This window comes from Carassius auratus, unplaced genomic scaffold (assembly GCF_003368295.1).
Source record: "Carassius auratus strain Wakin unplaced genomic scaffold, ASM336829v1 scaf_tig00216014, whole genome shotgun sequence".
Lineage (NCBI taxonomy): Eukaryota > Metazoa > Chordata > Actinopteri > Cypriniformes > Cyprinidae > Carassius > Carassius auratus.
This window is the reverse complement of record NW_020528362.1, coordinates 474,967-500,991: the sequence shown is the minus strand read 5'-3', so window position 1 is coordinate 500,991 and position 26,025 is coordinate 474,967. Positions and strand designations below refer to the sequence as shown.

Here is a 26,025-nt window from a genome sequence, read left to right as displayed (position 1 = left end):
TACGCAAATCGGCAAGGAATGCTTCACAATATATTGCTGTATTGCTATTTTGAACCGCGCTATTTAAAGCCTTGTTCCATGTGCCCCTTTTATACTTTGAGCACCTGCCCCTCCAAAGGTCTCTGCACGGCCCTGTTTCTTACAAAGTTTTATGTCATATTATACCAAAAGAATATGTCTAGAGTGAGGGTCAGAAAGACAGACAGAGGTCTGGTTTTATCCAGAAGTTTTTGAGAGGGCGTTTCTGGACATAGAGGAACATCACTCTCATCGCATTTACAATTAGGTTTTAGCCATATCTTAACCTTTACACCTTCAACTATGAATTTGCAGTTTTTCCAGATGTTTTAATGCACATTTTAAATTTATGAATAAAAACAACTGGATGGAAACATAAATAGGCCTCCTGTTACATTATGTTTAGGGTTTTTTTATTATGCTAATGTAATAACATTTTTATATTGTACATTCTGTTAAAAAATGTTTTATCAAAATACACTAAAAATTTAGAAAAAAAAAATTACAGTCATGTTTTGAGACATCTGATGAAACTTAAATTTAAAATGGAAATATGAAAATGTAATTTAATAATTTTTTTGCAAAGATAAAGGACAAAATATGTTTGCAGTTACATATTCACAAGGTCACAATCAGGTATACTTAAGAAATATAAGAGTAACAGAAAAAAATCTAGCTTATACTGTTGTGTTACTTTCGTCCCAACCGATGGGGTCGAAAGTAACAATGTGCATTTTACGTTCAAAGTGAAATTATAATCTTTCTACATTTCTACAAAATACCACCTGGTATTGTTAGACCACACTTCTGAGTTACTGGCCACAGCAGAAATATATCTCTGTATACAACATTATCTTTTAAAATTATGTTTTTCTGAAAAATAGTACTTTCGCCCCTGCTCTCCCCTACCATCCATGTCCTATGACGTCTGTTTTTATATTGTTTATCAACAGTAACGTTATACATATTTATATTGTTTGGATTAACTAGCGGAGTAGACAGACATGAATGTTTTTTCATAACCATACTGAAAATAATTAAATATTGTTAGCTGATGCTAACTGTCTAGCTAACAAGCTTGCTTGTGCTAACTTGAGGTAATTTTTTATAAATAATGTCCAAATATTTATATTCAACCACCTATATATACATATATAGATTACATCTGGGGAGAAAAGTAAGGATGTGGTGTTCAGAACATGGTAACTAACGTTACAGTAATTATCAAAGAGGGGAAGAGATGCACCCTGTTTGGCCAGGGGTGTTTTTACACCACAGACAAGGTTTGAGAAGGAAAAAATCATTATGAAAATATAATTATATTTTCCTTAATGTTCTTCCTAACTTCAGGCCTTAATATGATGTCATATATAACTGTGATGTACTGTAAAACAAAACTTTAAAATACTTTGTTCTTACTGGTGAAGATCAGATGGTCATCTCTGTTTTCTCTCAAGTACATCACAGTGTAAGCTTCACAGTGAACATTACTCTCGTCAGCGTAGTCCATATCAACAACAAAAATATATCTTGACTCCATATAGTGGTTATTTTGGAAAAATCCCAGGTATTTTGAGCAGTAGGATTATAAAAAATATGTGCTAATATAAAATTAAATTAAGTAACCTATATAAAATTGCAAACATCTATCTTTCAGTACTTTTTTACTTAAGTACATAAAAAATTTAGTACTTTTGTACTTTCACTTGAGTAACATTGAAAAAGGAGTACTTTTACTCTTACTGGAGTAATATTTTATTATATGTATCTGTACTTTTACTCAAGTACTTGATTTGTGTACTTCGTCCACCACTGAGAAGTACTGATGGCATGCAAAATATATTTTGCAATTTATTTTCTGTGTTATTTCAGTTGTGTGATGACAGCATCACATTGATATTGTTAGCTATGCACACAGATGTTGTCTTCACTCTTCCTCTTTAACCTTCATCATTCTGCTCATTCTTGACTTCCTCCATTTTTGATAGATCTGAAAGGATAGAAATAGATTGAGCTGATTTGATAGAATAGAGATGATAGAAAGAGTTGATGTTGTACCATAAACCCATTGAAACTGCTTGTAGATTGTCTTTTATAAAAGTGAATTCATCTCTCAAAGGTTTAATCAGTGTAAACTATTCAAACAGTGATTTAAACTGTTTTCTTGTGAAATTCCTTTCAAAGGTTTTGAAATATATTCATGTTGTTCTATTTAGAAGCAACTAAATCTAATAATTAATCAGTAATTGTCTTTTCACTTTTCAGTGCTGATTTTAAATGTTCATCCTGTACACACCCGAGGTGATTTATATATTTCTTCAAGTATTCACACATATAATGTATATATATTATGATCAAAAATATAATAACATGTTAAGAAGGGCTTTTATTTACACAGAGAAAAAAAATCTGTTGTAAATATATTGAGTTTATTGTTCTCTTCATGCAGGGCAAGAGGCTTTATTGGCACACAGCATAAAGTGTTTTCATTGTATTGCATCATTCCTGGACAAAGACAAGAAATAAACACTGATACATGTGTAGATTATTGTGACTTATTTAGATGTTTCACCATAACTTCTGTTTGTTCTGTTCTTACAGAGCCACCTACACCTCATCTGGAGTTTGAGAGAAAATCATCACAGATATTCAGAGGAGATACTGTCAAACTCGAATGTGACATAGATGGGGACAATTGGACATACACATTGCAGTGTGGAGATAAAAAGTACAACTCTAAAGATGAAAATGATTTCGAGATCACTGTAGAGCTCACACAGTCCTGCAAGTGTAAAGTCTGCAGAGGATCAGTCTGCTCTGAATGGAGTAATGCTGTGAATCTGACTGTTTCAGGTGAGTGATCATCAATGATACACGTCAGGATCTTGCTCAGATGCATAAACAATTTATTGACTCCAACTGAGAAAAAATCCGACTAGTAAACATTTCTAGATTCTGCATTTTAGACCGACTGAATGTTAATTGTGTCTGCTTAATCTCAATACATGACATTAACTAACCACATTGAGTGTATTATATTATACATGTTACTGCCATATGGATATTGGCTGATAATAAAATACTTCCTATAGTGTTAACAATGAAAGTTGAGAACCGAAATGAGTTCAGCATCCAATTGAGGAGCCAAGTCTCACAGGATTTATATCTTCATGTGTCGTCTTTAAGAGACCTCTCATGTAAGAAGAGCATAAAACAGCCATACAATTATATTACTCATAATGACAAAGAAAATAAGATGACGGGAGAGGCAAAATTAAGAAACGTTTAATATAAATAACAGAAATCATACACAGCGATAGATGATGACTCAGGATTGTATTGTTAAATATTTACAGACAATCCCATTGTAACTGTAAAGCCCCAGAGTTCAGTGTTCACTGGAGACACAGTTACTCTGATCTGTGATGTGAGACGGTCAACTGGACGAACAATTTACTGGTTCAAGAACTATAACAGAACAAAAGCTGTTTCTGCAACAGTAACACTGAGAGAAGTGAGAGTCTCTGATGGAGGAAGATATTCGTGTGCCGTACAAAATAAAACCACACAAAGCCAAGGAGTCGAGCTAACAGTAAGAGGTCAGTGCTGTTTTTACAGGACAATCTGATTTAGAGTTTACAATAATATTATGAAGATTAATGTCCCCCGTTCACAATATCATGTGCTGTCAGTTAAAGTAACTTCAGTTTGTTTTGCACAGAGAGACCCAAGCCTGTAGTGCGTGTCCAGCCTGATGGACGTGTGTCCAGAGGACAGACAGTCACTCTCTCGTGTGACATACAGCAAACAGACGTCATCAACTGGAGATACAGCTGGAATAAAGATAATTCAGAGATTCATGTCAGTCAGTCTCAGGAATACCGAATCAGTTCTGTTAATGAATCTCACACAGGTGATTACAGCTGCACTGGAAGAGAAACAGGAGGATCACGATACTCACACACCAGTGATAAAGTTACACTCACTGTATCAGGTGAGAGTCTTTATATTTGTTCATATCACATAATTAACGAAAGAGAAACCTTAACCAACATGTTTAAAAAAAAGAGAGAGAGATAGAGAAGTTTTTTTTAAAAAGCGGAACCAAGAATTGATCAGTTGAAATCATGTTTAATATAATGTGCATCGATTTATGTTCTGCTACTTATTTACTGTATATTATTTGTAGTAAATCTGCAGATAAAAAAACAAACAAACAAAAACTATTTTAATGAATACATGAGTTTAATTGAGGCTAAAACATGTCACAATCAAAGTGCAGATTAACAAAATGATTAATTTGACCAACTGCCCTTTTATTTTAAATCAATAGAATTTTCAAAAGCTGGACTGATCGCAGGACTGAGTGTCACATTTCTGCTCATTTTCGCTCTGGTCTTGCTGTGGTTCTGCAAACGCAAAGGTTCATCTCATCTCTTTAAATCAGCATTAACTATTCATACAGACTATCCCAACTATAATGAACCTTGAAAGCTTTTTATGGTTAAAGGGGTCATATGACGTTTGATAAAAAAAGAATATCATTTTGTTTAATGTAATGTGTGTAATTTGGTGTAATGCAATGTGTTCATGCGGTTAAAGGTAAAAAAAAAAAAAAAAAACTTTTCCACATACTGTACATTATTGTTTCTCTTCTATGCCCGCCTTTCTGAAATGTGTCAAGTTTACAAAGCCCATTGTTCTGATAAGCGAGGTGTGCTCTGATTGGCCAGCTATCCAGTGCATTGTGATTGGCTGAATACCTCAAGCATGTGACGGAAATGTTAAGCCCCTTACCATACTATGATGCTGTCTCCCTTCACGACCAGACAAAACCATTACAACCCATTACAAACGAGCCATTTGTAGCATCCAGTAGGAACATAATTACTAATTATAAGGACTTATACTGTGTTTTTACATGTTGTGTATCTACACTACTTAAAACTCGTCTTTGTGGCAAATTCTTTAAATATGAAAACTTACTTACAGGCTGTGTGTCAGCATTATTTGCCAGAACATGACATTGTAGGCTACTCTCACAGGAAAGAGTCCTCATCCTCCATAAAATGCGCTGCACACATCTGAATATTTGGGTTGAACAGTTCTGGAACCAGGGCTGGATTGATAAATTGGCATGCCGGGCATTTTCCCAGTGAACTGACTCACCTAAAACAAAACTTTTTTTGCTGACAACCATGACGCATGGACAGCGAGCAGCCAGTGGCCCATTGGTTTGTGTCCTATATTGAAAGTGTAAACATCCAATCACAATGTGCTATAGATGAAGCGATGAAGTATTTCACTCCACCTATATAAAGATCGCATCAACCCAACTTCTTCCTCGTCAGCTTTTTCCACATTTTCACAGCAGCTTTATCAAGAACAGGCTTGCTCTGTGTAATGCAGGCCAAAGAGCCAGGCAGGAGAAGGAGAGGAGAACTAAACTGGTCAAGTGATTGATAGGGACTCGCAAAGGAAGTAGGCATATAAACGTATCCTAATGTGTGACCTTGAGTGTAGAATACATAAACACTTTTCAATTAAACAAAGTGTGTTAATAGAGGTTTCCATGGGCCAATGCAAATAAAGCTAGATTTAAATAAAAAAATACAGGATATTATCGAACCTGATGTTTTATTCTTATTCAAAACAAGATGTGATGAGTGTGATGCATAGGCTAAATACATACAATACCAGTCAAAAAATGTTGAATAGTAAGGAAGAACCAATAGAAAGATCCAAAGATCAGCATTTATCTGAAAAAAAAAAACTTTTGTAACAATTATATAACCTACCATTCAAAGCTTGGAGTCATTATATATATATAGAAAGATCCAAAGATCAGCAGTTATCTGAAAAAAAAAGCTTTTGTAACATTATACATATAGCCTACCAATCAAAGCTTGGAGTCATTATATATATATATATTGTTTTTTTTTTTGTTTTTTTTTTGGGAGGTGGGGGTGATATAAATTAATACTTTTATTTAGCAAGGATGCTTTAAACTGATCAAAAGTTACGATAAAGACAATGTTACAGAAAAAATCTGATTACTTTTTTCAGATATTATAAATGATTTCTGAAGGATCATGTGACTGGAGTGATGATGCTAACATTTAAGCTTTGAAGTAGCAGGAATAAATTGCATTGTATATGTTTATATCCTGAAGTGGTGGTGGTCCTCCTGGACCAAAAAAATGCCAGCACTGATTTTTTTGTCTCAGTCCAGCCCTGTTCTGGAAAGGTGTTGGAAATACAACTTAACCACTGATTTCTAGTTGTGCCCTGTTTTGGAAGACCAAAGTAGTTTTGCTTTCACAACGAAACGCACAGCATCTCCACAACACAGTGACAATGACAACAATACTACAGAACCAAAGTTACGGCTTCCTCCTTTGCCTGAACATTTGGGCATAGTTATGCAAATCTTTTCACATTGCGACGTAGATGGGGGCATGTTTAAATGGGGCATTTTAGGAGGGCGTGGACGAGCCTTAACTTTTATAAAGAATATCTCTTAGAGTTTGAGACTTTAGTCTTTGCAACTTTAGGGATCTTATCTATTCACAAATATCTTGTAACACTCTAAAGAAAAAGGAACTTGAAAACACATCATATGACCCCTTTAAAGATAATTTTATATTAATATCTGTCATAATCTGAGGACAGGAAAACTTTGTGAATCATTCCTGAGGTTTCTCTGTGTTTAAGTAGGTGCAGGATCTCCATGTTCCTCTACTGACCATCAGCCGCAAAACATCAAACAGACATCAGAACAGAAGACGAGTGGACAAACACCACCGCAGTCCGGTCAGTCTCAGTCATTACCCAGAAATACTCACAGTCTCTTTAAATTAATAGCAGTAATGTTTTTGTTTGTTGGTAAATATATGTGTTAGATAAGTTACATTCAAATAGATGACCTATATAGAAACGAGTTCTTTGGTTTAAATGATTTAACTTTATCATGGACAACAAAATAGCCATAAGTTTAAGACAAAAAAAAAACACGCAGTAAATAAACAACTGAAAAACAAAAAACTGAAAAATAGAGGAAAAATCTCTCACATGGTCATGGTGCTACTATGAGGCAGCATGGAAACAAGGAGACCAGAAGTACATCAGACTTTCATTAGCCGTGTTTCCACTATCGAGCTAGGACCGGGCGTGCTAGTGCGTGCCAGGGCCAGTCGCGTTTCCACTGTCACTTCCGGGGCTTGATCGTGCCTCGGGGCTTCCTCGGGGCCAACGGCCAGGTTTTTTCGGCCTGACGAAATCCTTGGGCCAAAACAGGCCAGCTGGGGCTAGAGGAGGAGTTATGAACAAAGGCGGAGTTTCTCCGCATCTAGAGAGCGTCAGCGCAGATCATTTCAGAAAGATAACAGCTTTAACACCAGCATTAAGACGTTTTAAAATAAGTTGAGCTCAAAACTCACTGTTAGTTAGCAGCAAGTGTTTGAAATAACTTGATCCGATGTGGATTATAATCATTAAACAAGGCAGAAATATTTATAAGCGATGTAAAAGACTATGCACGCTAAACATTAACGTTACCATAGTAAACATGGTAAATATGACCGCTTGGATAAATCAGACGTCAGCTTCTTATTCTCTATCACAATTGTGTATTTATTAAGTAACATTTTATCTGTCGTCTCGTTTCGTGAGTTTAGCTCCACGTTGCATATCATCAAAATATAATAATGATTTTTGTTTGGGAGCTTTTATAAAAATAGCGAGTCTGCGCTGAGGATCATTTCAGAAAGATAACAGCTTTAACACCAGCATTAAACACTTTTTTAAATAAGTCGAGCTCCAAACTCTCTTTCAGTCAGCAGCGAGAGTTTGAAATAACTTGATCTGATGTGGATTATAATTACCATACAAGGCAGAAATATTTATAAGCGATGAAAAAGATATGGACGCTAAACATGTTACCATAGTAAACATGGTAAAATATGACCGCTTGAAGAAATCACAATCGTGTATTTATTAAGTAACTTATATTATCTGTCACAAGCCTCGTCTCGAGAGTTTATCTCACGTTGCCTATCATAAAAGAATATAGCCTAATAATGTTTTTTTGTTCGGGAGCTTTGATAAAAATAAAGATATTATCATTCATTCTAAATATGACGGCTACTGTGGCTAATAAACAGAAACAGACTCGACTGAATAAGCAGGCTATTTTCATAAGCGTTTAAAAATAAATAAATAAAATAGAAATAAGTGTATTTATGTGTGAATAATTTTGAGTCCTGATAAATTAAAACAATATGATCAATGCATCACTTATTCTATAGTTAAAACATCGATGCTTTTGAATATTAATTTATAACAAAGCATGCTAACAAACGGCCGCTTTTATCATGTTTGTTTTGTGATCGCACATGTTCCAGAGACTTATTTCTTAGTTTTCTGATAACTTCTCTTTGTTGGTGAAATTTTGAGGTTGCATGACGTTGTTCTGAGGGGCGTGTAAAGGGCGTGTTTTAGTGACGTGCAGCGGTGCTTCAAGCTCCACTGTGGAAACCCTGCGCTATTCTGGCCTCGGTGCTACTGGCCCGGGGCTATGAGCCCCGCCCGGCCCACTTTAAGCCCTGGCTCGCACTGGCCCGACAGTGGAAATGCGGCTATTTTAATCAAGGGAACCAGGAAAACACACATAGCAGAAGACAATCAACAAGTAGAACTAACAAACACTAAATGAAAGGACTGGGGCTTTTAAACACATGATAACGAGGGACTAAGGAGATACACCTGGAATCAAATTAACAATCAACATTATGGAGAAACTAGGTCACATGGACAAAACACACAAAACAAGGAACAGAGTCTGACATTACTCCCCCTTCCAGAAGTCACATCCTCGTGCCACGTGATATTCAATGGGGTGGGGGGTTGGGCCCTCTGGAGGTCCCTCAGGACAGGCACAAGACGGTGGGACTCCAGAGCGTTACCCATTAAAGGTGCCATGGCGCATCAGGAGGATCGGGAGGCCATGGCGGATCCACCTCCAAGGTTGTGGCCCCAGCCCAAAATACTTGGGGGGAGTTACAGGGCTGACTTCAGGGCCTGGAGCCCTCCCCGAGCTTAACTGGGGATCTGAATCCCTCCCTGGGCTACACAAGGAATCATGAGCCCTCCCTGGGTTTAATTGGGGGTCAGGATCCCTCCCTGAGCTTAAAGGCACAGCAAGGCAGTATCAAGGACCTGGTACTGAAGGGCTCTCTAGAGGAGCAGGTACAGCGAGGCAGTATCAAGGACCTGGTACTGGATTGAGCTCGGAGGCTGGAGCCAACACGGGAGCAGCTGGTGGGCTTACCATAGGAGTGGTCGGTGGGTTAGAGTGCTGAACAACTAACGAACTTGACTTCTGTGAAGCCAGCGCACATGGCCAGCGCACTAGAGTTTGGTGCGGCCTGTGAACTTGACTCAAGAATGGAAGTGTTCCAGCAGAAGGGGCTCTGGATCAGGAGCAGAGGTGCTCCAGACACCGAATGACTGCCCCCTTCCAATTGAGGAAGGTGGTGTCTGGGAGCTCTGTGGGTTGATGGTACGTCATCCTGAGCTAGAACAAAATCATGAGGGTTTCCACCCGCGAGGGCAAACGGGTAGAAAAGAATGAGAAAACAAAACACTTTTAAAAAAAGATGGAAAACAAACATGGGTAGAAGGGGTGCTACTGTAAGGGAGCATGGAGCAAAGAACGAGGAGACCAGAAGTACATCAACACAGGAGACTTTCATTGAATCAAGGGGAACCAGGAAGACACACATAGCAGAAGACATCAACACAAGTAGAACTGACAAACACTAACAGAAAGGACTGGGGCTTTGTTAAACACAGGAAAACAAGGGACTAAGATGACACGCATGTAATCAAATTAACAATCAACTTGAGGTCACATGGAGCAAAACACACACAAAATATGGAACAAAGTCTGACACTCATTCATTATTTTTTTTAATGCAGATACCATATATGGTCCTTCTTATGTGTCCTATGCAAAGATTAACCTGAAATCCATGAATGAAATTAAGGAGAAAAAGAAAGACCAAGGTATGAAACCAAACCTGCTGAGATGTATTTGCAGTTGTTTGTTGTAATAAATATATAAATATATTTAATGCATGTAAGATATATTTTAAATAACTCTTGTCATCTGTTAGGAAAGGAGAGTTGTGACACTGTTTACTCCAAACTGAAGATTAAAGGTGAAGTAAACTAAAAACAATGTAAAATATCATAAAATAAAGCAATTACAAAGATGCATGTTTTATACTGAATTAATTTGTATAATTCCAGGTTCTGTTGCTGGATCTATATGATGAATACTCAACTTTCATCAACAATGGAAATCAAAAATGTACCAAAACTCTGTGATTTGGATACATTACCCTAATTATTAATATTGTTTAAATTATTAATCATATCATGCATATATTCATAATCCATGACATTTTAAAACAAGATTTGTTTCACCACAACACATGATTCTTATAACTGCTGATACAGTACCACTGGGTGAATATTCATTCATCTTACATAACTGCTATTACTAATATGCATATGAATATTTTAAGAAAATACCAATAGGCCTATTTTTCACATGTTTATATTAACCACAGAGCTTCCTCAAGCATCAAGGTCAGTTTATGACACAGTTGTTTTAAGATTTATATGGTGATTTAAAATATTAAATTGTATCCTAAGCTTAGTGAACAGTTTTGGAGAAATTGATGTTTACCCATTCAAAGAGATAGGCCTGGATGCCTGAGAGGCGTTTCAGAGATGGCAGCTGAGTGACATGACTTGTCTTAAAGAGACTTTGATCACTGCTGTTCATAAGCATCATCTGGTGTCAGAAAGTGAATCTGCATCTCATTCAGCTTGTCTGCCGTTTCATTCAGCTGTTTTATGTAGTATAGTTCCACAAAATTAAAGTCAGACCATTCTGTTTTGGCTTCAAATTTCGAAATTGTACAGTCTAATTTAGATTAAAGACTACTCATGCTGCATGTATGCTGCATCTTTGTTTGGCTCCAGTGGTTGCCTCTAATTTTAAATAGAAAGAGTAAAGATTTTGTGCAATTTACTTGTTTAATTTGGGGTTTGTTTCAAATTTTTAATTTAGTTTTGTTATATTTCAATTTAACAAAGAAACGTGCGGCAATGTCCAAATAAAACAGCACCTTTTCATGCAATGTATAATGTCTTCAATCTCATTTTGTTAAAAAACTAAATGGTGAGAACAATTGACTGAATCATTACATCCATACTTATTACAAACCAGCTTGTTTTTATTTTTATATTATGTATACAGAAGTTCTTAATGAGAATTATTTTTGTCACCGTTATAGTGTTTAGTGTTTTAGAAAGGCTCTTGACCATTGACTATTTAACATAACTTTTTCTCACTCCTGTAAATATGTGTTTATTAGACACATTTATTAAGACAAAAAATAAAATTATTAAATAAAATTGCTGTGTTTATGATGATATCTGATAAATTTCATTCAGGTAAGACTCTTATTATGTGGGATAACAATAATGCTACTAATTCTTGTGATAATTCAGTATCTCTGTAATTTAGCGCAGTTGTGATAATTGGATAATCTGCAAAATATAAAAAATACAATTTGGACAGAAAGTTTTCAACAACTGCATTTTGACACACACAGACATCAAGAATCAGCATATGAAACTCAACAGTGTTGACAATCAACGCAATATAAATATAATCTCAGATCATCACAAAACAAGCAACTAAAGTCATGATAAAACAGGAAAAATAAAAGCAAATAATATGAATTCAAAAGAGTGAGACAATTTGGCTTTATAATTTATTCATGCCAGAATGCATGCTGGGAGTCATGAATATGTTTTTGTACTATGATAGCCCCCATCATGCACTGCAGCAGGAAGCCTTTCATTTGATTGCCACCATTGTTGAGATTCATACGCTGATTCTTAACATCTCTGTTTGTCTGAAAAAAATATTGCAAAATTTCTGTGTACATTCAGTTTTTTTAAATCATCAGGATTTTTGGGTTGTCATGACACTGCTGGGTCTCAAGCTGTAGTTTCACAAGGTTACTGTTTTATTTTTTATATGTATATATCTTTACATTTTCTCTATATGGCACTTTTAATAAGTTTCAAGAGTCTTATTCTGTTCACCAAAGATAAATGTGAATTTCCTGTTTGTGCTGCCAGTAAAAACCACATTATATGCAGTTATATGCAGTAATCACATGCCCTTCATCAGCTAAATACATTACAGTCTAGACTCTAGTACTTAGTTTCATTATGAGCTTAAATCTGGGATGTCAAATCCTGCTCCTGGAGGGCTGGAGTTTTGCAAAGTTTAGCTTCAACCATCTTCAATACAACTTCCTGGAAGTTTCTACTGAAACTGAAGGCCTTGGTTACTTTGGTTCAGGTGTGTTTAATCAGAGTTTAACTAAACTCTGCATGATAGTGGTCCTCCGAGAACAGGTTTGGACACCCCTGCCTTAAATGTAATAGAAGGCAGTCAACATATAACAAATTATCAAAATAACTACTTTGCAATTGCCTTTATTTTACAAAAATAAAACTGTTTAGTATCACATTATAATTTACATCTTCATTCCTAACTAAACAGTTGTCAACCCAGAGAAAGTGTGTAATACAACAGACAATTATGTTCAGAACAGCGTATAATCACCATTTGTTCAGTATACTGTGTACAGTATGCTATTTTTTTTTAATCTTATTTTTTATTTGCCAAACCACACAATACATAAGATAAAGAATGCTACAATCATGTAATTGCACTCAACTTGACTTTTCATTTCCAGTGTAAGGAATGAACTAGCGACTATATGTGATGTGATTTTTTTAACCCCAAATTTTCATAATTTTTAAAAATCAAAATTACACATTTTTTTTGAGATGACAACTCAGCTCAATGCTACTTGCTGAATGAAACGTGCTACACAATGAGGTCACAGGACAACAACATGGGACTGTTTGAAATGTATATCATTGCACTTCTAAAAATAAAGATTATGTATTGCTATTGATAGTTCTGTGAAGAATATTTACATTCCACAAATGTTCTTTAAAGGTTCTTCATATTATTAAATATTCTTCACACTAAATTTTTTTAAAGAGTTTAAAAGTTCTTTGGGGTACCAAAAATGATTCTTCCACTGTATTGCTAAGAAAACCTCCTTTTTTGTGTATTGAATATACTGTTTCACAAAATAGCATGTTGCAAACAGCATATACTGCATCCACCAATGATCCTCAAAACCATCTATTCACTAGTGAAAACACAAAATTTACATTAAATATCTTTTTTTCTTTCACAAAGGTCTTTAATCTCAGCTGAAGTGACGTCTCAGGCATGTACAGTCTGGTGTGTTTGTGTCATATCTCTCCCAGTTTGCAGTAAACCGTGTTCATTGGTTCTGAATCGTGTTCTGCTGCCTGGTGAACTGTAGCTTTTACTTCAATAGCTCTGTCGTGTCCAGATTGCAGCTGCTCCTGATTGTTTCTCTTCACCGCCACACTGTCTACTTGACAAGCCTTGGTCTGAGAAACACACAAACCAGCAAATAAACAGGTCACACAGAGTTTCACTGCATCTAAACAGATCAGAGGACATTGATTCAAATTACAGTCTCACTATTCAGTAAGATATTGCATACATGCCGTGATGGAGTGTCATAGATGGTTTCTACTTTGTTGCTGACAGTGTTGTTTGTCGGAGATGTCAGGGATGTGGACGGCTTTTGCACTGTGCTGTAGATCGTCTCATGATGCTGTTGAATCACAACATGACTGGACTGATACAGAGAGAACATACAGAGATTAAAAATAAAATAAAACTAGAGTCATGATAAATAATTCTGCTCTGAGAGAGAATTATACCTGCGGATGAATTTTTGAACACTTCCTTCTCATGACAAATACTGCAATGGAACCCAGAAACAAAGCCAATAAAACACCAATGATGATAATGTTCTGAGTGCTGAGTGACGATGGAGAGTGCAAATCACTTTGCAGCTTTTCATTACCTGAAGATAAATATAATAACACATTTTAGAAAAAGAAACAACAACAAAACAACTATTTAAACTTGGTACAGCATAATATCTTGGCACTAAATAAGCAAATAGCCAAGCCAACATCAGCTCCTCATCAACAGCGATCATAACGAAGATGGAGCATTATTAATCGTGAAGCAGAAGACCACACACTTCAGACACATCTTAGAATAGCTTCAAAGACAACAGCCATATTGTCCCAATCTGCAACCGGTGAGAAACTGATGGCTTTAACCCCCAATTATTGTCGAAATCCGAAAATTTTAAATCAGTAAAATACAATAAATGCAGAATATGGAAGTTATTGATGCACCTTAAAAAATATCTTCGCTCCACCAAGAAAACACTTCTGGAGCCGCCAGTGCTCGTCATGTTTAGCAGTTTGGCCACAGGATAGTTCACATATTGTAACGATATAAACAATGAACTTAATGCCAATTGCTAACCAGTCAACAGGCTCCGTTTTTGCCTTAGTACATAATCATGCACTTGTAAAGCCACAGAAACACTTCACTATAGCACATGGAGGAAATGATTATAAACTTGTGATGTAAACACCCCTCTGTTTCTTCCTTCTGTCTTTCTTTCATAAGAATTCAGAGGGGGTTTTCATGAACACATATTCACAGATGTGACAGCTAATAAAACTCATGCTCGTTACTCATCCAGTTTGCATAAAGTATGAAATCCCAAACCTGATTTAGGATGAATGCAAGTACAAACAGTGTGAAACATGTCACAAGATGAGTATTAAATAAAATTCCTGCTTACACATAATAACTTTGGTAGTCTGAGAATGATTCTTGCTCACGTGGTTGCTGGCGTGGCACTGGATGTTGTCCACTGATGTGACGATGACAGTGATGTTAATGGAGGATGTAGTTTCTTGTTTCTTTGCACAGAGACTTTGGTTGCACCCAAACATGGCCCAGCTGCCGTCAGTCGAACAATTTACTGTCGCCTGACATGCTGCAGCAGATGAATTAGAGTCATATTGACTCACTTTGATAACAGGCTCAGAGACAGTGTCTGGAAAATACACCACAGATGAGTTAGCAGCAACATCTGAGCTAAGATATTGAATTATAGATCATCTAAAAAGCATTCAATGTCAATAAGATGGCTAGATCTTACTCTCCACTGTAAGTGTGAATGCAGTCAGAATTTCAACCTCAAAGTTCGAAAGGGCCTCATATTGTCCACTGTCATTTTCCTGAAGGTCGTGTATGGTCAAAGACCAGTCTGAGGTGTTCAAGCTCATTCGATTCCTATATATAGGAGAAACTCCCTGTGAGTTTGCAAGAAACTCTTTCCTGTTGAATCGTCTCCATACAGCTTCTTTCACATGTGACTGGTTTCTGGGACTGATGCTTAGTTGGATCGAGCTTCCTTTCAATCCATAACGATGCTCTTGGCAATCAGCGACAAAACCTGCATGAATGAAAATTTTATTTGACTAAGCTGTCTATAATGATTAGGATTCTTGTGTTTTTGGAAGATGGCTCTTCTGCTCACCCATTCTGCATTTAATTGTATATATATATATATATATATATATATATATATATATATATATATATATTTATATTAGTGGTGGGCCGTTGACTGGATCTATACTAGGCGAGCTATGATGACTTTCACCTTGATATTTTAATGGTTTTACCTAACCGAATTGCACTGTATGGGGCGAGAACGAGTCTTTAAACCTGTGTACAGTGATGCCAAGTCTGCTTATTATACGCGACTTTGGGCTTGTTTTTCTGTAAAGTCGCTTACAATTATTTGTAGTCGTGAGTAGTATTTTTTTGGGCTTGTTTCTAAAGTGTAGTTACTTATTTGGGTTTGTTCCCAGCTCCATATAAGTTATCAAGCAGATATTTTCTGTATGTTATTTAAACAATAAATTAATACACACAGGAGACAGCAGAGTTTTTTTCCTACCCACATCCTGCTTCTAATTCGCTCTGACCCAGATGGCAACGAGTACTAGACAATCAGAGGCAGAGCAGGGCAATCTGTTTTTTTCTGGTTAGGAAAACGTCATCAGTGAGTGACGTAAACTTTAAATAAATGTGCACGAGTTGCAACTGATGGTGACTTACTGGACTGTAGGAGAGTTTTTATTATGCATTAATAAATATAGATTTTGTGAATTCAGGATGATAATTATTTATGTCTGCAAATTTTAAAGATCAGATGTTTACTGTGTATATAATGTACTCTGTACATCAGTCTTTATTTGATTTCAGTTTTCTAATGTTAAATAATGTTAAAAGGTGGTTTATCTCCCTCTTGTGGTCACTGTCTTGAAGCTCTGGGGGAAGAACAATGAATAAACTGTTTTGTAAAACTGCGCAGTTTTCCAATCTGTCCACGTGGATGTAAGTTGACAATCTGTAACCATAGTTTAAAATCTGTCCCCATGAATTGTAAAACTGTGCACACAGTTTTTTATTTTTCTCTTCCCAGAACCTAGAGGGGCTCCGTAGAAAAAGTCGCTTGTTTTGGGCTTGTTTTCACAGGCCTGATTGCTTATTTGTCTCGCGAGATCTGGCAACACTGCCTGTGTGTATGCCTACTGTGAACTTACAACATCAAACGTGAAACATGGATGCAGCTGAAGCTGCCGGGTTTGCTTCAGGGAAATGTTTTTTTTTAAGAAGCTTCCCAATGGAAACCTCGACAAAACGCACGCCTGTTTCACACATACTCCGTCTGCAGTGCGTATGCTGTGAATTTCGTATGTGGCGCTGAAGCAGCACGGACTCATACTCATTGTGCTTTCACACAGGACGCCTGTTGGTGTCGCTGTTGGACAGTGTTTTCTCTGCTTCCTGTTGGCCTTCGGTAGCTAATCATAGCTCCGTGTAGCTGTTTTTATTTTATATTTTTTCTCTATAATTTTTCTTACTATCACTGTCTGTTTGTTTGCTTTTTAAGTTGTAAAATATAACTTAATTCACACCATATTTCTGATATTATCGATCAATCTTATCAGATTAACTTTGATCTTCACTTTTCCGTGACTGCAGTACACCTGCAAAGCGTTAGCACTCATTAGCTTGTCATTAGCTTGTCATTAGCGTTTTCTTTTCACACAACTTCACGGTAAACAATGTGTTAGCATCTGTTTGGGGTGAATTATGTCTTATTCTTCTCATCGCGAAGCAAACAGTAAAATAAAAAACTTGAACAGTCTCGCTGCTTTTTCTTCTGTGTGGGTGTATTCAAGCCGCGCGCTTCAGTTTGAATCTGAAAGGCGCGTTCAGCTCAGGGGCGTGGTCACATTAGATATAGTGAAGGGAGACGTGAAAAACAGACACCGCGTTTACTTGATATTCTGGATTACTTTATCACAGAATATCTGTTTTCGGCAGCACTTGTTTAGATTTAAAGTAGACATGTCAAGCTTTCTATAGATATCTCTCATGTCTCTTCGTTGAGTATTCACGGAGTTACACTTCATTTTAATGACGTGTTTGTACATGACGATCAGCGCAGACAGGCTGCAGACAGCACACATACTGATAAGACGCTCGGGAGAAAACAAACACATAACTTCATAATCATACTTCGCCTTGTGATTCGGAGATGCTCGTTGTTCTAAATAAAGTTGGTAATAAACCATCTTTTATGGCCAAACTCTTTGAAAATCCCGCTGTACTCACCGAGATCAGAAAAGCAGTCATTAGTGAAATGTTGTGAATACAAAAAGGATTTGTTGTACTGCTCTGGTATTGTGGTAAAAATTAATTTTAGCCATTGGTTCTTCTGATCTTCATTCTTTGGCAGTGAAAATAAAACAAACTTGCCTTTACAATTAAAAACACACCGTCTCCTCGACATGATGCTCTCACACCAACCAGAGCGTCGGTGTGGGGGGTGGGGCAGGTCAGAGGTCAGTTTCTACCAAGACAGTAGGCGGAGATTATTATGCAAAGTGTTCCTAGTGACGTACATAGAGATGGGCAAAAGATTTGAAATCTATAACGACTCGTTTCAGCGATTCAGAGTGGACTCCTTACTTTAGAAGCCAATAACTTTATAAATCGTGTACTTTTTGGTTTAATTACTTTGCACATTGTTTACACAGATGGACAGCTACATCATACACTGTAATACAGGTAATTTTTTATTTCCCATCTGTGTGGCTCTTTAATCTAGATTAATCCCAAGATTACAGTAAAATTAATCTAGATTAACAAAATTAATCTGTGCCCACCACTAATATATATATGTATATATACTCCAAAAGTATGGACTACTTTTTGCACCAGGCTGCACTCTTAGAAAAAAGGTACAAAGGCTGTCACTGGGGCAGTAGCCTACCTTTGCAAAAGGTCCACCTTGTGCCTTATTTACCCCAAAAGTGTGCATATTGGTAGCATAAAGCTATATATCGCTCTCTAAAATGCACATAGCTTTTGAAACAACGCCACCCCAGTAACAGCTGTTGTGTCTCTATTTCTGAGAGTGTACTTCTGATGCTCAGTGCCTTCATTGTAAAGGGAAATCAGGTTATAAATACTTACAAATATATTTTTGTCTTCTACAGATGAAAGAAAGTTATATGGGTTTGGAACAACACAAGGGTGTTTTGTTGATAACCATCCCTTCAGTAATTAACTTTAAGAAGAACCTATAAGGGAAATCTTTTGACTGTTTTAAGCTGGGGAACTTTTCATAAAACAGATACGTACCTAAACTGAAGCAAAAAATCCACCGCAGAATGAGTTTCATTGCTGTCAGCTTGTTTTTGAAGACTGAAAAAAGATACTAGACTTCCTGTTTAACAGCTGCTGGTAGAAACAGGAAATAAACAGAAAAGTGAACGTCAGCAGTGCAGTTCTTCTGCAAAACTACGTTTACAAACACAGCAGAAAATTAAGCAGTCTAAATGAATGGGTAATTCTACCTCAACCAACTGTTCAGACCAACTTTCTTATTAGAACTTATGATGATAATAATGCTTCTTCTCAGACTTCTGTAAACCACAACAAACTAGAAAATGAGCAATTACTCTAGGTATATGTGACCCTGTCTGTGAAAATCAGGCTAAAAATCTAATTATGAGATAACAAACATCAAAGTTTGATTTCAACCATTAATTTCAGTATGATTTCAATCTTTGACATGGCCATACGCTCTAAAAAATCCTGTGTTATTTTTTTAACCCAAATGTTGGGTTGAGCCTTCTGGGCCCAGTGTTTGGGTTGTTTTGTAGCTGATGGGTCAGATATAACCCCATGTTTGGGTAGTTTTTGTGTTACTCAGATCCTGCGTCAAATGTAACCCAATGGTTGAGTTATTTATCATGGGATTTTGCATCTTCTCTTCACGAGAGAGCAGTTCTAAGCACCATAGAACTGATGCATTCTTCTGTAAAATAGGCTACACCAGTGGTTTTGAACCTGTGGCCGGCGATGGTATTGCAGGTGGGCCGCCAGTTAATATTAAAAGAAATAATAATGTTGTTAATATATATAAAAATGTCTTAGTCATAACATAATGACATCATTTCATATATATATAATCAAATAACAAAAAATAAATATTAAACTGTAACTATGCTTCCACTATTCGAGCTCACTGATTGGTTTAAGAATAAAGCGCCAATATATCTTAGTTATTTTTGCTGCATATGCTATAGAACAACAAATTCAAACATGTATAATAGGCTGTCAACATGTTTGCTGACTGCTTGCTACACTGACTATCTACGAGTTGCCGAGCTCTGGCTAGGTCTGGTTTTCCCGTTTTGCTGAGCGGTGCCAGTCCGAGTTATTTTCTCTTTATTGCCAGTTCATTCAATAAAGACAGTTAACAATCTAGCTTCTGAGTACTAAGTTGTTAAGCCAACAATAGTGTGGTCAGTTAATTTTTTTGCAGTGGGCCGTGCAAACATATGTGTTTGGTTGTGTGCGCCACGAGTTGAAAAAGTTAGGAACCACTGGGCTACAGGTTTGAGTGCATTTTATTTTATCTATAAAAGCATTACTGTGCTGTAATATAACATTACATTTTATGCAGAGCAACATACAGACGCGCGGTATGAATCACATTTAAGTTAACAAGTGTCGCGATCTTTTCGAGTTATGGAAAGCCTGATCCTTTGCATAAAATAAACAATTTCATAAAGATACAGAATATAATACTTTGGGAGTAAAAACATGTCCTCAGAGTTTTGGCAGGTTAAAGAGTCACCGCATGTTTTAGATATGAGTGAAACGCAGGGCCGCGGTCTGTTAGCGAACACAACTCAGCTCTGGCATGAGAACCAGCGTCGTTACAGTATTTTATCAAGAAAACCAGTGGTTGTGTGGAGTATTTTAGAAAGGTTTAGAGGATTTCAGTTAATCTGTAAACTTTATTACTATTATTTAATGTATGAAGTAAAAAAGAAAATAAGCTAGTAATATAGTACAAATGTATAAACTCATTAGCTGGGTTAAATAAACTACCCAATCTGCTGGGTAAAGCTGGGCTCTGTCCTATATTTACCCAGCCTTTGGGTTAACCAGAATATTGACTATAGTCAGTATTAAAGATATAAAGGTTATATTTTCACAGAATGTTCACATCTTTATGAAAATAGTAAATCAGACACAAATAAAAAGACTTTAGCTGGGTTTCTACAGGCAGTGTCTCAGTTGTGGGTGTTCACGGGTGGGCGGCTGGGTGTGTGTGCAGTTAGCAGAGCATATCAGCGTAACTTTCCACCTAATCTGGTGGAAAATTTGAATCTCCTCTGAACTTGAGATGTTTTTCAGTGTTGTTTTCACAATGAGTCACAGAAAGCAAAAAAAGACCTCCGCCAACACACACACATACAGACAAACAATTGTATAACTCACAGGGAATTATTATAATTAAAGTCTTGCCTACTCAATCTACACCACAAGCACATATAATAGATTCTAAATGAAATCTTAAATCTTAGTGCTGTAAGTTAAGCAAATGTTTACATTTCTACCCCTTTAATACAGAGATAAGCAGATAAGACCACAACTGAACAACTGAACCTCCTTTACCAGGGAAGACTAGCTTTAACCAGTCATTACAACTTTAAACAAAAACATGTAATGTAATGTAATGTAAATGTAAACAAAAAACAACTGGCATGTTGTAAAAAGTGCACATCACTTGTGTTAAATCTAGTATTGCAGACCTAAAAACATTGCACATTTAGAAACAGCTGTGAACACGCTGCACAGTTATAAAAACTCATTGATTAAAATTAAAATTAAACAGAATATGCTTGCATTCAAATTTCACTCATTACATGTCAAATGAATAAAAGCAAGAAATTGGTCCCAAACTAAAACAAGTTCTTACCTGCAAGCTCTGTTGTAGTAAATGTCTTAAACAGGATGAGACGCAATGGTTTTCAACTCTCAAACTCAAAACTTCCGGTTCATTTGCATGTTTGAAACAAGTAGGTTAAGTCCTATTTTTACAATATGAAAGTGGTGTCATACGGAAACTATGAGTAATGCATCACAATGTACTGCAACAGCTATCTATCTATCTATCTATCTATCTATCTATCTATCTATCTATCTATCTATCTATCTATCTATCTATCTATCATCTATCTATCATCTATCTATCCAATTTACATCTTTGAAAAATATTCTTGTCTAATACAGGCTTCTAGTTGCTGAACTGTCTTAGGTCTTCTTTGTCACATCTTCCTCTTCATGATGCACCAAATGTTTTCTATGGGTGAAAGATCTGGACTGCAGGCTGGTCATTTCAGTACCCGGATCCTTCTTCTATGCAGTCATGATGTTGTAATTGATGCGGTATGTGGTCTGGCATTGTCATTTTGGAAAATGCAAGGTCTTCCCTGAAAGAGACGATGTCTGGATGGGAGCATATGTTCTTCTAGAATTAGGATATACCTTTCAGCTTTGACAGTGCCTTTCCAGATGTGTAAGCTGCCCATGGCACACACACTCATGCGACCCCATACCATCAGAGATACAGGCTTCTGAACTGAGCGCTGAGAACAACTTGAGTTGTCCTTGTCCTCTGTAGTCCAGATGACATGGCGTCCCAGTTTTCCAAAAAGAACTTCAAATTTTGATTCGTTTGACCACAGTTCAGTTTTCCACTTAAATGAGCCTTGGCCCAGAGAAAACACCTGCACTTCTGGATCATGTTTAGATATGACTTCTTTTTGATAGAGTTTTAGCCGGCAACGGTGAATGGCACGGTGGATTGTGTTCACTGACAATGTTTTCTGGAAGTATTCCTGAGCCCATGTTGTGATTTCCATTACAGTAGCTTTCCTGTATTTGATGCAGTGCTGTCCAAGGTCCCGAAGATCTCGGGCATCGAGTATGGTTTTCCGGCCTTGACTTGATTCTCTGAATCTTTGGATGATATTATGCACTGTAAATGATGATAACTTCGAAATCTTTACAATTTTTCTCTGAGAAACTCCTTTCTGATATTGCTCCACTATTTTTGGCCGCAGCTTTGGGGGAATTGGTGATCCTCTGCCCATCTTGACTTCCGAGATACACTACCACTCACTTCCACTTTACACCCAATCATGTTGCCAATTGACCCAATGAGTTGCAAATTGGTCCTCCAGCTGTTCCTCATATGTACATTTAACTTTTCCGGCCTCTTATTGCTGCCTGTCCCAACTTTTTTGGAATGTGTAGCTCTCATGAAATCCAAAATGAGCAAATATTTGACATGACATTTCACAATGTCTCACTTTCAACATTTGATATGTTATCAATATTCTATTGTGAATAAAATATAAGTTTATGAGATTTGTGAATTATTCCATTCTTTTTTTACTCACAATTTCTACAGAGTTCCAATTTTTTGGAATCGGGTTTGTACAGTGCCTGAGAGAGGACATGGTCGGTTCACTTTGTTTTGTCATGGCCACGACATAATAACTCGTGGGAACATGATAATATGACATGGCCAAGAGATCATTTTGTCGAGGTAATGACATCCTTATGTCGTGGCCCCGAGATGCTATGTTGAGGGAACAACATCGATTTATCATGGCCACAACTTCTTATGTTGAGGGAACGACATGTTTTTTCTCATGGTCACGAGTTTATTTCGTAAAAACATTGTGACCATAGTAACCCGGTATTATCAGAGATGTATTCATTGATATTTTATTTAGAATCAAGAAATTATATTATTTATTATAGAAAATATTTTATTGTTATTATTATAGTAACTCTATGCATTGGCTGTTGACCTTTACTACGTGCCAGGGGTGGCGCTAAACACCATTTTTTGTTCAAATGAATCCAGCTAAATTTCCAGTCAGCATGTGGAGCATTAACAGTCAGTAATTCTTTAAAAAAAAGTGTTCAGAACGTTAAGTAAAGAGATTGAAATGGAGCAAAAAAAAAAAAAAAAAATGAATATAAATGAATATAAAATATTACTAATAAGAGTAGTCTAATAATAATAATAATAATACACAAATATTATGGGGAAAAGAGGATCAGTTAATCGACAATCTGTAGGGTGGATAAAAATCTTTATTTTTTTATATTATGCACTTTATGTAACATTTATTCATGATAAACTTCATTTGAATGTTGACTATCGCACGTGATAAAGTCCAGTAGCCAAGGCATATTGTTAATATAATAATTTAGTAATTAAATATTTTCTATAATAAATTATATAATAATTTCTTGATTCAAAATAAAATATTAATGAATACATCTCTGCTAATGCCTGGTTGCTATGGTCAACCATATGCATTAAACTCATGGCCATGAGAGAGAGAGAGAGAGAGAGAGAGAGAGAGAAAGAACTTTATTAATCCCGAAAGGGAAACTGGTTTGCCACCAACTTAAAACATACAGCCAACAAGCACACCACATAGCTAACACACATAAATAATTCAACATTTAAAACCTATGAAAAACATGATTAAGAGACCAATGAGACATGATTATAACAAGATACAATTGCACAATTCAGAAATGCAGGGCAAAGAAAAAGACAGTTCAACAGTTTGACAGTCAACAGTGTTCATTAAAATATTTGACCGCTGCAGGAACAAAAGTCCTTCTCAATTGCTCACTGGAGCACCGAGGCATAATTAAACGCTAGCTGAAAGAGCTTCTGACTCCATTAAAAACACTATATAGTGGATGGCCTTCAAAAAACATAACAATTTTTAATTTCGACCTCATCCTCTTCTCCACAATGACCTGTGAGTCTGGGATAAGACCAATAACTGAACCAGCTCTCTTGATCAGCTTATTTATCCTATTTTTATCATCAACAGATAAGCTGCCCCCCCCAGCAAAGGACAGCATAAAAAGGAACACTAGCCAAGATCCTCTGATAGAAAACATCTAAAAGCTTTGTACTAATGTTAAAAGATCAGAGTTTTCTCAAAAAGAAAAGTCTTGACTAAGCCTTCTTTATTAAAACATTAGTATTCTCTTTCCAATTTAATTTTTCATCAAAATGGACACCTAAAAATGTATATGACTGAACAATTTCAATCGGCTGACCATTAATTGTGACTGGGAGGACCTTCTCCTTTTTCTTTCTAAAATCAATCACAAGTTCTTTAGTCTTCCCTATAATTAGTTTTAGAAAGTTTGACTCACACCAGCTAGAAAAAGACTGAACCTCCCTTCTATAAGCAAGGTCATCCCCCTGATTAAGTAGACCTACTAAAGCAGTGTCGTCAGAGAATTTTTGTACCAGACAGGATGACTGACTATGCCTATAGTCCGCAGTGTAAAGTGTAATGAAAAAGGGAGATAGAACTGTGCCCTGAGGTGCTCCAGTATTAGTTAAAATAATGTCAGACTGTTTGTTACAAACCTAACAAACTATGGTCGTAATAACAGATAATCTAAAATCCAGGCAATAGTTGTATTATGTATTATGCAAGAAATGGATGATCCCTCAACATAGCATCTCGAGGCCATGACATAAGACATAAGGATGTCATTACCTCAACAAAAAGATCTCATGGAAACGACATAATATGACATTCCCTCGAGGTATTATGTTGTGGCCACGACAAAACTAAGTGAACCGACCATGTTCTTTTCCAGGCACCATATAAAAGTACAGATTTGCATCCTTAAGTACATCTTAAAGTGCATATTAGTACCCTAACGTACAACCTTAAAAGTACATATTTGTATCTTACAATTTATATTCTTTAATATTAAATTACATATTAGTACCTTAAAATGATATATTAATACGAACGTGTAAATATTAGTACTTTAAAAGTACTTATTAGTACCCGAAAGTGCATATTAGCACCTTATAAGTGCATCTTAAAAGTGCATATAAGTACCCTTATGTACATTAGTGACTTAAAGGTACATACTTCTTAAAGTATCTTAAAGTGCATATTATCACATTAAAGTTATATTTTAGTACCATAAAATTACATATTAGTACCCTAACATATACATATTAGTTCCTTTGGAAAGGTCTTAGGTCAGTGGCGAACATTATTTAATTTATATATATATTGAATACTGCAACTAAAATCTTGAGTGATTTTTTTTTTTTCTGTGTGTATATGTGACTGCATATACAATACTGTACAGTAACTTCAGATGAAGGCTGAATTCACCACACATCTGCATCTGCATCACACTTAAATCTTTCATTTTTCATGATGCTGGGAATTAGGGAATACACTGGGTATTTTTAACACTCACCTCAGAATCACACCAGGTGTTACGCAACTATGATCTAACACCCTTCACTGAACACACTGATAAAATCACTTCAAAACTTCTCATTTATTAAAAACAGACATTTACAGTTAAAGTGATGAAAGTCCAGTTCTGAAAGTGACTAAACACAAAGGGAAATTCATGAAACAGGTGTTTCCTTACAGCCACAGTTTAAGACCGGCAGAACG

At 36.3% G+C, this 26,025-nt stretch overlaps 2 protein-coding genes and 1 long non-coding RNA gene across 6 annotated transcripts; 2 read left to right on the top strand and 1 right to left on the bottom strand.

The window, feature by feature from the left end:
- The first annotated feature begins 1,201 nt into the window (after positions 1–1,201).
- LOC113096647 (B-cell receptor CD22-like) lies at positions 1,202–10,252 on the top strand. The gene is made up of 5 exons (XM_026262059.1): positions 1,202–1,220; positions 2,620–2,871; positions 3,375–3,617; positions 3,740–4,012; positions 10,194–10,252. Exons 1-5 carry the CDS (start codon positions 1,202–1,204, stop codon positions 10,250–10,252), a joined length of 846 nt encoding a protein of 281 aa, XP_026117844.1.
- On the top strand, positions 4,347–10,121 carry LOC113096682 (uncharacterized). The gene is made up of 3 exons (XR_003288564.1): positions 4,347–4,441; positions 6,736–6,831; positions 9,997–10,121. It is a non-coding gene; the product is annotated as an uncharacterized LOC113096682 (long non-coding RNA).
- A 1,855-nt stretch (positions 10,253–12,107) lies between the features above and the next one.
- LOC113096646 (uncharacterized) lies at positions 12,108–21,496 on the bottom strand. 4 transcript variants are annotated; one of them, XR_003288551.1, is made up of 7 exons: positions 21,456–21,496; positions 18,821–18,919; positions 15,255–15,551; positions 14,932–15,149; positions 13,945–14,090; positions 13,722–13,859; positions 12,108–13,605 (listed from the first exon to the last, which is right to left on the bottom strand). XR_003288551.1 is itself a non-coding variant. In XM_026262058.1 (7 exons), the coding sequence occupies exons 2-7, from the start codon at positions 18,858–18,860 to the stop codon at positions 13,587–13,589; spliced, it is 894 nt and encodes a 297-aa protein (XP_026117843.1). In that variant the 5' UTR covers positions 18,861–18,919; positions 21,456–21,495; the 3' UTR covers positions 12,108–13,586. The 4 variants fall into 4 exon arrangements, 3 of the variants coding, with proteins under 3 accessions (XP_026117843.1, XP_026117840.1, XP_026117842.1); XM_026262058.1 differs by having other exon boundaries at positions 13,726–13,859; positions 14,892–15,149; positions 21,456–21,495; XM_026262055.1 differs by having other exon boundaries at positions 14,892–15,149; positions 21,456–21,488.
- Between the last annotated feature and the right edge of the window lie 4,529 nt (positions 21,497–26,025).

Bases quoted from the DNA above. Each gene is read 5' to 3' on its own strand.
- LOC113096647 (XM_026262059.1), top strand. The intron at 2,872-3,374 runs GTGAGTGATCAT...AAATATTTACAG, and splicing joins TGTGAATCTGACTGTTTCAG to ACAATCCCATTGTAACTGTA. The intron at 4,013-10,193 runs GTGAGAGTCTTT...GTCATCTGTTAG, and splicing joins AGTTACACTCACTGTATCAG to GAAAGGAGAGTTGTGACACT.
- LOC113096646 (XM_026262055.1), bottom strand. From the start codon at position 18,860: ATGAAACTCATTCTGCGGTGGATTTTTTGCTTCAGTTTAG. The intron at 13,860-13,944 runs GTATAATTCTCT...TCTCTGTATCAG, and splicing joins GTTCAAAAATTCATCCGCAG to TCCAGTCATGTTGTGATTCA. The intron at 13,606-13,721 runs GTATGCAATATC...TGTGTTTCTCAG, and splicing joins ATGACACTCCATCACGGCAT to ACCAAGGCTTGTCAAGTAGA.